General features: G+C 49.1%; 1 protein-coding gene across 2 annotated transcripts in view; it reads left to right on the forward strand.

Moving 5' to 3' along the window:
* RRP9 (ribosomal RNA processing 9, U3 small nucleolar RNA binding protein) overlaps positions 1-12,448 on the forward strand; it is a 679,329-nt gene that overhangs the window by 409,650 nt on the left and 257,231 nt on the right. For both annotated transcript variants that reach the window (XM_069644031.1, XM_069644030.1), the window contains exon 10: positions 3,322-3,456. In XM_069644031.1, coding sequence (XP_069500132.1) covers positions 3,322-3,456 — 135 coding nt within the window. The remainder of the gene's footprint in view (positions 1-3,321; positions 3,457-12,448) is intronic.

Here is a 12,448-nt window from a genome sequence, read left to right on the forward strand (position 1 = left end):
GTTGCTCGTTATGGAGAATTCTCATTTCTGTGCTAATTCCCTTCAGCCTTGAGACCCAGCGCTTTTGCTGTAATGAGTGAACCTTTTTTCTCACTTCCTCATGTGTTTTGATCTGATTTGGATTATGTTTTTCCTTTGTTTTTGGAGTCTGATAAACTCACTCTGCTGTGAGTGACAGTTAGGCTGTGCATTAATGGGAGAAACCTGCTTAAAAGGCGAAGGTTTTGGGACTGAAGAGAGTTGACCACTGGGAAGAACAACCCGATGAAGAAACCGTGAACGAAGCTTGCTGAATCCTCCTGGACCGTTGAACTGCCCGGTGAAGCCCGGCTGAACTCCTTTTTTCTGACCGACAAGAGAAAGTCCGGAAGGGACAACGTTTTCCCTTCGGTTAGTGGGACCAACTAATGCCCAAGATGAACTGCAGGGGTCGAGAAATCCGTAGTAGAGTGCAACGTCTCTAAGCCGGCCAAAGGCTCCAGGAATCTCCTGATGACCCTGCAGAAGCAGGACAACCAAAGCTCGGGTCACCTCACCAGAGTGCATGACTCAAGGAGTGAAGGAAGCCCAACCAGTGTCCAAGATCCACGGTGCTGCTGTTTACTGCGCGCTGAAACCACAAAGTGCTGATGATCCGAAAGGAACCCGTAGCTGCCGCTGACATTCGAATTGCTGCCGCAGGAGTTCCCAGACGTCCTCCCTCTTATCCCCATGACTGGGGTCCAGGAACACAGAATCTGCATTGCTGAAACCAGACAGAAGCCAGCTAGACCACTCTTCATCTAACCAAAGGTACTGTTCTGACTTGGGGTACTTCCCTCCGTGCCTGTAGCTTGCTCTTCTCATTTGAGACTTGCAGTAGCTGCTTTTCTAGAGTTGATCTCAGCTCTAACTTTCACAAGTGTAACAGCTTGTGACCCAACAGTGGTTTTTCGTCAACCAACCCTCTAACTTTGTGCAAGAAGTGCCTCAGCTCCATAGACTTTGCTCCAATTGACTTTGACTTTGGCTGTCCTGGCTCCCTGCAGACTCTTCTATTCCATTTGACTTTCATTCTTACTGTCCCTCGTAGGTGATGCATTAGTTTTAAACTAATCTTGCTGAGAAAGGTTTTTTATCTAGACTTCATTGGAAGATTTAAAGTGGTTGCATGCTTTGAGAGCCTGTTTAACCCTTTTCCTCCCTTTAACCTTTCCTTTCTACCAACCTCAGAATTTACAAAGTGCCCAAGTGATACATAAATGCCATTACTGTCTTAGTTAATTAAGGTACCTCAGGGTGTCAGAAGTGTGTATGTGGCATCTCTTAAAAAGTATCTACTTGTTTTGTGTTGATTCTGAGAAAGTATTTTAAAGTGGATTTGATTATTACATATATTGCCCTTTTAAAAAAAAAGTTTATTTAAAATCGACTGTTAAATAATTATTTTAACTAAAAACCTTGAGTGTAAGTGTTATTTGGATACTTGTATTGGTGGATTTCATTGCTACAGCTCTACAGCTTTACCCCTCTTGAGATAAGCCTGGCTGCTCAGTCACACTACCAACTTGTGTAGTATAGGCGTATACCAATAGGTGGGTTACCGAATACCAAGAGGACAAGGGTTGTGTAGTCTCCCCAGGGTTACTACATCAATTCTTGCCTAACACTGGTCCCACTTAATAAAATGTTAAAGGGATGCAAAGATCCTGTCTACCCTTGGGGACTGTAGTTCTCACAACGTTAACCAGAGAAAGTTAAAAGGGGAGACCCTAGGGCAACCCAGCAACTTATTGCCAAAAATGTGAAAAAGATAACTTTTAAAGGTCACTATGGAGAGTCTTGGCGAACTCCCAAACACACAAATCGCCCATGAGCCACACATGAGCGGACCCAAGACTTTAGGTATTACCCTAAGTCGCACAGTACCTCTGCAGTGAAGAATAGCTTGCAGATGGACACTTTCACGATGCAGCAGCACAGAACCTGGTCTCTGGATTCTTGGTTGTGGGGTCAAAAGAATGGACACCGATTGGGAACTTGCAGCAGTCGGAAGAAAAGGCTTCCACCAAAGGATTCTTCAGTTCTTTTCGTGGCACTGTTGGTTTGGTTCCCTTTTCAAGTTTCCAGATGCAGGACTTTGTCCGCGGTCAGATTCTCCTTGCTATTTCGGTTTGGAACTATGGTGAGGGGCTTCAAGGAGTCGAATGGTGTCTCTGGAGGTCCAGCAGGAGTCGACTAAAGTTTCAGCGAGAATCGGACTTCGGAGCATTCAGGCTCTGGGTCCCAGGGTATTGGGAGTTTGCAGCCCAGAAAGGTCACAGCACATCGTGGGATGGCTTGTTTTGCAGGTAGTCTCAAGACTGAAGGGTCCCAACAGTATCTGGGTCGGAGTCAGTCTTCAGTACTCCAAGGTTGCATGGAAGAAAGGGTCAGAACAGGCTCTGGTTACACAGCAGGCATCTCCGGTCGCTGGAATCGACTACAGCCGTCTTCTCTTCATCTTACGCTTTGGATTCAGCTCCAGTGGTCGACTTGTCTTCAGCTTTCAGAATCTGACAGATCTACAGAAAACTACACACAACTTCTGTAAACTCTCCTTGCAGTTTACAGAAAGGGGCGGGTGACTGTCCAATCAGGGCAGCCAACCTCCCACAGCGGGAACTGGTTTCTCTCAGGCGCAAAGGGCTGTGGAGTTTCGGACTCCTACCTCACTTCCTGCCTTCACAGACACTCTGGAGGCTGGGCGGGCTACAGAATGGGTTGCCTTTTTAGGGTGCTAACCACCTTTAGTAGCACTCTTTAAGTGCATGAGAAAAATATCAAAAACTGTAAAAATCGCACAGCTGCCACCAGCTTGTCTTGGGCACAATCGTCAGTAACCAAAAAACCATTCGGTACAAATTATAAGGATAAAAAGTATCCTAACTGCACTTAATCATGAGGTAATGTGTGCGTAAGCGGAGTGTGCAATTGTAAAAATACAAGAATTCCAAAGGAGAGACATTGCACACAATGTCTCAGTACTGATGTTTAGGGACTAGTCTGTTTCCCCATAAAACTGAGCAAAACACGCAATGGGAAGTAAAGCGAAAGGCTTCACTGACTTCCCAAAGTCAGGAAAGGGTGCAAAAAGAAAAGGATATCCCATTGAAATGGAGGGAAAGGTACACAATGAACATATATCCTAACATAAGCACCATAAAATGAGGTCTTAACTGGAAATGCATTTTTTGTTTTAATCTATTTTACACAAATGCTTGCATGCGCTGACAGCATTTTGTTTGACTAAATTTAATGTGAATTGTGTTGACATCTTTCCCCTTCTCTTGTCCATCGCAGGTTTGGGCATCAGGATGTGATTACAGGACTAGACAGCCTAAGCCGTGAACGCTGTGTCACAGCTGGTGGAAGAGATGGCACTGTTCGTGTGTGGAAGATTGCAGAGGAGTCACAGCTGGTGTTCCATGGCCATGGGTACGTCACACTCATTGGTGCCCATGCTCATCCTGAACTTGCAAGTGGCCAATACTAATCTGGCACAGTTTTGCCTTTGTCATTGTTGTTTGAGAGATTTAATGCTGCTTAAGTCTTTCACGTGCCTCAATATTCTGCTTGTCTATCCTTGAATTGGAGCCCTTGTGCATTCTGGTGCTCTTGCATGCCTTGGCGTTGGTGCCTTCACTTCTCCTTTGCCTTGATGTAATTGCCTTTCCCATGTGCTTACATTTTCTTTGCCTTTACTCTGACTTGCTTTTCCCCCCTCTCCCTGCGTCAATCTATGCAGTTTGGGCTTACACTCGAGCCCTGGCCTACTCCTCTCCCCTGCTTAGTCAGGCTGGCCTCATTCATCTCAGTATTTGTTCTTGCCCCACATAAGCTTGCCTTTGTCTGGCACTATGCCGGGGCTCCTACACATTTCACCAGCGTCATGGCGTTAAACTGTGACAGTCCCCATCTTCAAAAAAGGAGATAGTAACGACCTGTGGAACTACAGGCCTGTTTCGCTCCTGGACTGCTTGGGGAAGGTTTATGCAAATATTCTTGCTAATCGTCGGTTGTACGTGGATAACCTAAACCTCCTTCATAGATGTTGGGTAAGAATGTGCAGAGTCCAAATGCTGTGGGACTTACCTCTTGGTATTAGGTAACCCACTTTTTAGTATAGCCCTGTACTACACAAGTTGGTAGTGTGACTGAGCTGCCAGGCTTATCTTAAGAGGGGTAATGTGAGCTGTACAATGAAATCCTGTAAATACAGGTATCCAAGTAAACACTTACACACTTAGTTATAGTATAAATATTTATTTATATATACACAAGGATAATTAGACCATCTTTAAAAGCCTCTACTACTAATAACATTAATCCCAAAAGTTAGGATTCAATTCAACAAGAGCAATAAAGCAGGCGAGTACATTTTTGTTGGGGAGAATTCTCATAAATGTGCTAATTCATCCCTAACTTGGAGACCCCCAGCACGTTTGCTGGACTCTAGGGCTTTTTTAATTCAGAACCTAGAGAGAGTGAGACCTTTTTTCCACTCTCTCGCATTTTTTGTGATTTGAACTCTGTGGTTTTGGAGTCTGACAAACGCCACAGGCATCCTTTTGCATTGTCACACAACACCTTCAGTGCAGTGACGCAGGGAAGTCTTTTAGATTTCCCAAGGTTTAAATATCTTACTCTTGGATTAACTACTGTTTCCAAGAACAATAAAGTGAAATTGAATGTACATTGTAACTTTTTAGACCCAGCACACACTGGGGGTCATTACGACCTTGGAGTTAACCATGCCGCACTTTGCGGCATGGTTAACCCCTTAACGGGTCCGGGTTCCTTGAATGAGGAATTACTGGGTCATTCCAACCTTGGAAGACCCGGTAATTCCTCATTCAAGGAACCCGGACCCGGTACATCCCCATTCGAGCCCCATAGGGCTCAATGGGAATGGGGAGGGAGCTAACAACGGGCCTGTTAGCACCTTGGTCTGCTCGCGGGCCCAGCTAAGGGCGGGTCCCCGCAAGCAAACTCGTAATGAGGCGGTAAGAAGTTGATGGCTCCAGCACCTTCACCGGCGCCGTTAACCCCTTACTGCCTCACTCGGCATGACCCCCACTATCTTGCAATAGGGCGCTGGAGGGCCTACTTCGTAGCCCCTTTGTCTAGCTTCTCATGTAACGTTTTTCATGTTACCCTTTACACAATTAATGGCTGGTGGCAGTGGTTACTTTTTATTACCGTGTTGTGTTTTTACCACGGGCTGCGTTCGCTGCCACAGTAAAGCACCCATGGGTTCCATTTTTGTCAAAATGGCCCCAGTCTTCTTTTTTCGCCATTTCTTGTTGTTTTGGTCCTTCTTGAGATTTACTCTGCGCGCCAAACCAGGTTTGGTCCCTTTGTTCGTTTTGTCTTTGGCGGGCTTCACAAGTGAAACCTGCCGCTGGCTCCAGAGTGTCTGGTGGCAGTGGTTTTACAACGAACTACCATGATTGTTCCTGACAACATACGATTTGTAGCTCCGGTAATGTTAAATCGCGAGAGCCGTGTTTTTCAAGATGGCGCCCAGCCATCGTTGCTAAAAACAGGCCCCGGTCTTCTTTTTTCGCCATTTCTTGTTGTTTTGGTCCTTCTTGAGATTTACTCTGCGCGCCAAACCAGGTTTGGTCTTTGTTCATTCGCCTTTTGGTGGGCTTCAGGAGTGAAACCCGCCTCTGGCTCGAGAGTGTCTGGGGTAGGCAGGAAGCGAGGGAGGTGCCCGCCTCCCTGTGCTTAGTCTCCTCAGAGACCCAAATGCACTCTGGCGTGATTGGCTGGCTGACTGTCCGGCAAGGACAGCCACCCTGCTGGGTGAGTGGCAGCTTGGCTTGAATGAATGGGAGAGAACTGAATAAAAGGCGAGTCTCTTGGCTTGGAAGGCAGTCGACCACTGGAATGAAGGAACCGAAGAAGAGCTTGAAGAGGACGGCTGCTGCAACTCCTGACCGTTGATTTGTCCGGTGAAGCCCTGCTGCAAGTCCCAATTGCCAAGTTCATCTGAACAGAGAAGCCCCTTCAAGGACGACTTCCCCCTTTGAGTTGGTGGGACCAGTCAACTCGTAAACCACCTGGATACCATTCTCAAGGCTTGTTAGGATTGACCTGGGAGAGGGATACCAGCTTGTGTGCTTGAATTTACAGCTACTGGAACTGAAGTGACTCCATTTTGTTTGCGTTTTCCGATGATCCCGTGCAGTGCAGGAGTCCCCCCCGATGTCCTCCCTTTTGTCCCCATGACTGAGGCTCAGGAACAGTGAGATCTGCAGGAACTGCCAGGAACCAACGACTTCAGCTGCATTTGTTTCTTCATGCTAAGGTACTGTTCCGACCCGATTGAGGGAACGCCACTCTTGTGGTGAAAGTTCATGAAACTTTCCCAACTTGCAGGCCTAATCCACTTGTGACCCAACAAATGATCCTTTTTCGCCTAAACTACTTCTGAGAACCTTTGCAAAGACTTTACCATTTGATACCAGAACTGCTTTTTTCTATCCAGAACCCTAGCCTATTGACTTTGGCCTAGGCCTTTTGACTTGAATTGAACTCTTCTGGTGAACTGAAACTATTTGCAATGTCTAACAAGTATGTGATCTATTCTACTTACCTTGTGCCTTTTTTGCTCACTTCCAAGTAACTGAACTGCCATTTGGCTCCTATTTCAGGGGAGCTCAAACTGTCTAAAAATCTTAGTTTTGTATTGAAGTGTATTGGTTTATAATAAAGTTGCCTCCTTCTAGTGAATGTTTTCTAAATGACTGTGTAATAAATAAGTGTTTTACCAAAAAACCTTGAGTACTTGAACCACTGTGATTGAAAGTCCTCTGTGACTTCTTGTACTGCTCACATGCACTCTTGAGGTGAGCCTGGCTGCTAAGCTCGCGCCCAAAAACTGTGTGGTACAGATTTATACCAGAGGTTGGTTTGGCTTACACCTGTAGTCCTAGTTGTGTGTGGTGGCCCCAGAGGGTACTGCATGCAATTCTGCCTAACACTTTGGACTGATGGATAGAAAATCCCATATAAGTACTGAAATGGTCCAGAACTCGCTCAACCCTCAGAGGTCTGCAACCTTTAGCTCGCCAGGAGACTCCAACTCTGATTAGCCCTAGCCACTATAATAGAGGGGGTGGGGCGTCATTGGAGTCGTAGTCCAAAACAGCTGGACAGCCGAAGGTTGCAGATCGCAGCCTAGGGGACCCAGTAGAAATGTGCAGGGGCAGGTAATTTCTGCTTTTATTTCAATGTTATATAGGAAGTAATGTCACGTTAAAGGCCCATCCATACTAGGGGTGTAACAGTATAACGCTATACCGTTATAGATACCGTGAACATCTTAATTGAACTGTAATAACCGTCGCCTTGTTTATACCGGTATAACGTTTTAGGGCCTGCAGCTATTAAATGAGCTTTTCAATCTGATTTGCAAAGGCTGCAGTAAGCAAGTGCTGCGCATTCTGGATCTTGCACTGTGGGATGTGGCGTTTGGCAGACAAGAGCATAGGGAAAGTGAGGCCACATTAGTAAATGCAGCTTTGATGCTGTGACCGCTCTTTCTCTGTGATCATTAGAGTCGGGTTAAAGATCGTCCGATTTGTAGTTTTCCCACCAATTTGAAAGATGGGGGGAACTACACATCCCAGAATTCAAAGGGGGGAATTAATTGGATGCCCTTCTGATGCATGTACACAGAAAACGTTAGCTCTGTAGACTGTATGAACACTGGGCCTATCAGTGCTGTGTGCTAGTATATAAACTGCCCCCCCCCCCCCCCCCCACTGTCCTTCGTGTAGATTTACACATTGGCACTAGAGTTGTTGCTTCGCTTGATCCTTCACCTGCCTTCTGCATATGGCACTGGACTCGAGCAGGCAGGACAGATTCTACATTCAATTTGAAGTATCCAGAGCAATGGGGGTGAGAGATTTCTCAGGTCTAACCTCGATTTGTGACACCACCCATGAAAGCATTCCTCAGTCTCAACTCACATGACAAGGGTCCTAATGCGCTCAGACCTGGGGGAAATGGTAATGATGGGGCTGTGGTGATGTGGTGGTCTAAGCCATATTTGTGCCGATAAGTCTTTTAACTTTGTCATTTTCAAATAGTTTTTGTGCCACTATCTTTAAGAAGGTAAATTAACATGTATTGCAAGAATCAAGAAAGAAATCAACAGCGCCCACTGAACGCTGTCCTGTTAGGATTACATGGTCAGTGGTGACTCCAACATCAGACCTTTTATAATACACCAGGCAGATGGTAAAAAAGCTATAGTGATTTGATTAATATGCAACCTTTCGGTGAGTGTGTATTGGCTACGACATTTTGACAAAAGAAACACAATGACGTGGGCTTTCAGACCTCACATGAGTGGCTTTTCTCCCTTTAATGGGATAAAGCGTTATCAAAACAAACTTTTATGACTGATCTCCTTGAGGGGTCATGATGCCCATGCCATGTAGTTCCAAAATAAGGCAGATCGAGGCCGATTTTCAAAGCTATGACCTGTGACTGAGCAGCAAGCTCATTGCTCGAAATGTGCATTTTAACACTTCCACTAGTCACTTTCATTCAAGGCGATTGACCAAATCTGCAGCCGCCTTAGATTCCTGGAGAATCAGCTAAAAATTTGCAGAGACAAGTTTCAGAATGCTGACAATTTATGACCTTTAAGAAAATATTTAAGATTAGTGAACTCCACCTGCTTTACCGCGATAACCATGATATGCCGTCATTTGGCAAGAAGGTTATCATACTGCCATAAAACCAATACTGTGACACCCCTAATCCATACTGAAAGAAAAGTACACATCTGCCCAGAGGTGTGGATGCTGTGCCGATTGACCGCAGGCAAGGCCACAGGGAAGAGTTCTAGAGGTTATAAGATGGACCCCAGTGTTGGGGAGATGTATCATTTGGGCCAATCCCCCCCCCCCCTTCCACCTGTGAGACGCCGAACACTTTCTTTGCTGGACTTCTGGACCTTTTCTCATGTTTTCCCCTCATTGTTCTTTTTGCTCTGATCATGGGAAGCCTGTTCATTGTCTCTTTAGTTTGTTTCATGGAGTCCTGCTTTCCACCGTACTTTTTAAAGTCCTCTGTGTTTCACTTTTGCAGCACACAGCACCCTTTGTGCAGTATGTGGAGTGCTGAGGGGTTACCTTGTATCCCCTTTCTCTCTGCTCTTGTAACAGGCTTCTCCAGCATGGGGTCTGGCATGGATTCACATGCTCATGAATATTCCCTGTCGTCAGGCTGGGAATCCTCGGTAAAGAAAAAATCAGTATCAGTTTCGTTTCTGATCTGTCTTTCTTAGTAGTAACCAATCACTGATCTCTGGGTCATACTGCCCCCAGCCAATGACTGCTCTCTCCCTAAGCCCCGCCTCTGGCAGCCATCCTCAGATTTTTACCGCACGCTCAAGTGTTGGGAGTCCTCGTGCTTTAACTCTCGAGTTTTTGCTGCGTTTTCACGCTTTTTCAGGAGATTTTCTCATTTTTTCGGTTTAATCGAGCCTCAAGCTCCACCGTTTCTACTTCCGATAACGGGGATCCGTTTCGGAATTCTTCTACGCCCCTCAAGGGTGAAGTTTTCGTCGAGTTTACGCTTCTTGGAGGATTCTGGAAGATGTGGCTTACCTCAACGGACATGGCCCCAGGACAAGGGAAACTCGACTCTCGGATCCAAGCTGTTCAGGTGCTGCCCTGGATGCGGATTACAAAACGTTTTCAAGGAGGACGAGCATTTGTGATCGCTCTACTGCCTTCACAAGGACAAGATGCACGTGGAGAAGGACTGTGCGTTCTGCAACAACCTTTCGGAACGGACCTAACAAGATCGTCGTTCCCGCCTCGCCGCCTGGCTGGAGAAAGGCACAGCAGGTGAGAAGGCGAAGAAAAAGTCTGAGCGGTCTTCTAAGTCCTGTGAGGGCGCCCCGACGACGGGGGCCCAACAGAAGGCCGAGTTCGCAGCCACCGGGAGCGCCGAAAGGTCTGGCTCCTCGGCTGCCAGGCAGGGCGCGACTTCCCCGGCACGATCAACCACGAGCCAGTGCTCTGGTTCGGGGAAGAGGAAGTCCGAGAACCCGGGTAAGCTTCTTGAGAGGCCCGGGTCGATCTCGAAGAGAGCCGAGGGGGAGCGAGGCGATGACCCTCCCCCCAAAGCGAAGGCCCCGGACGCACCTAAGGTGGTGAGGGCCTTGATCCACCCAGCAAAGGCCTCTATTGAGGTTGTCGCAGCGGCCCTGGCGAAGCCGGCAGTGGCTACGCCAGTGGAGGCGGCCTTGGGGCCCAGAGTTTCCCTGCCGCCGCAGAGGGAATCCTCTTTCGAGACCATCGTTCAGACCCCCGTGAAAACCCTGGCGGAAAAAGAGGGGGGGGGCGGTGGCCATTACGGACTCTGATTCAGCCTCCGAGGAGGATCCGGTGGAAACCGTGAAAGGCCTCAACGAGAGGTTCATAGGCCTCAACGATAGGTTCGAGAAGGTTCGATCCCAGGGGGAGGTTCCTGTTGATGTGATCGAAGATAGCGACGACGAGGGCCCAGTGGAGCAGCCATCCCGTCCGTTGCAGCCATTACCCGAGCCCCAGGATAGCTTGGTGGCCATTTTGTTGGCGATCCAATCCTTATGTACTGAGATAAGGACGAGGTTACCACGGACCCCGACGTAGGATCCAGAACCAGGCCCGTCGGGAAGCTCTCAGAACAAGCGGAGGAGAGTCTACCCTGCTCTGCCCTTCGTGCCCAAGAGGCCTGTGGACCCCTCATCCCCCTCGCCGGACCCCTGGTAGGATACGGCGACGGATACGGGGACGGACGACGGCGATGACACAACAGACATCCCGTCATCACCCCCCCTCCCCCCCCCCTCGGGCCTCTCCGACGAAATTGGCTCTTTTCACGCCATGATAGCCAGGGCATCCGAGCTCTTCCAGCTTTGCCCTGAGGAACAGAAAAAGGAAGGTTTTCTTTACCGACGATGAGAGGCCAAGAGAAAGACGGTCCTTGCGGTGCCGTTCCTCGACGACATCTGGGACGAAGGGCTGTCTATCCTCAAGAACCCTTCCACGACACCCGCCAAGAGGGACAGGTACGAGAAGAAGTACCGTGTCTCCGATGACGCCCCCTTGTGCCTCAGGGCCCAGCCCACGCCGGACTCTGTCGTCTCGGCAGCGGCCAAGAAGAAAGCAGCGGGTGCGGAGGCTTCAACTTCCACTTCTCCGCCGGACAGCGAGGGCAAAAAGTTGGACTCCATGGGACGACGAGTCATCTCGTCGGCGGCGTCGACGATTAAGGCGGCCAATGCCTTAGCGATCGTGGCCCGCTACGACAGAGAGCTCTGTTTCAAGATAGCTCCCCTGCTAGACTTCCTACCTGACGACAAGAGGCGGAGGCCCTACAAATTCTGCAGGAAGGCGAGGTGGCGTCGGATCACGCCGTAACGGTGGCAACGGATATTGCCGATAACGGATTTCGCCAGCTGGGCAACGAGTTTGCCTCCGACGACGAGGATGGCTCAAGGCGACGGACTTTCGCCAGGTCGTCCAGACCAGAGTATTGGATATGACGTTCGACGGCAACAACCTTTTTGGTAAGGCAGTGGACGAGTCGCTCCAGGCCATCAAGACCGACTCGGAGACGGCCCGAGCCCTAGGGGTACTTCAACAACGACGGCCCTTTCGGAGCTCCGGAGGCAGACAGGGTGCCTCCAAGGGATCCAGCGGTGGCTCTGCCACATACCGCCAGGCAGCCCGCTCCTCGTCCCAGGAGGCCTACAGTGGTCGCGGCAAGCAAGGGAGATCCCACCGTTGTCACCAAGGCGGCAAGGCCTCCTCCAAGCAAGACTGACCCGGCCGTGTCGTCGGGCCCCCACCGAAGCACCCCGGTGGGAGGCCGGCTGATGAAGTTCGTCAGCGTGTGGGAGTCCATCTCCCCCGACCGTTGGGTGCTGGACACCCTGGCCAACGGGCACTCGCTGGAATTACCAAAGTGCCCTTGCATTCCTCCTGTGGCCAGGAAGGAGAATCACGTCCCTCAACTGCTGTTGGAGTTGAGGGCGATGCTCAAGAAAGGGGCCATTAGCCTCGTCCCCAGGAGGCTCCGGGACTCCGGAGTGTACTCAAGGTACTTCCTCGTCAGAAAGAAGACAGGCGGTTGGCGCCCCATCCTGGACCTGCGTCGGTTAAACAAATACATCAAGGCGCAGAAATTCAGGATGGTCACCCTCCAGCACGTGCTGGGACAGCCGGAGGAGGGCGACTTCCTATTGCCGTTGGACCTGGAGGATGCTTACTTCCACATCCCCATTCTAAAAGGACAGAGTTTCTCAGGTTCGTGGTTCAGGGACGCCACTACCAATTCAGAGCCCTACCGTTCGGATTAAAGTCGGCACCCAGGGTATTCACTTAGTGCCTGGCACCAGTGGCGAGTGCGG

The sequence above is a fragment of the Ambystoma mexicanum genome, chromosome 2p (assembly GCF_040938575.1).
Source record: "Ambystoma mexicanum isolate Mex_15411 chromosome 2p, UKY_AmexF1_1, whole genome shotgun sequence".
NCBI lineage: Eukaryota > Metazoa > Chordata > Amphibia > Caudata > Ambystomatidae > Ambystoma > Ambystoma mexicanum.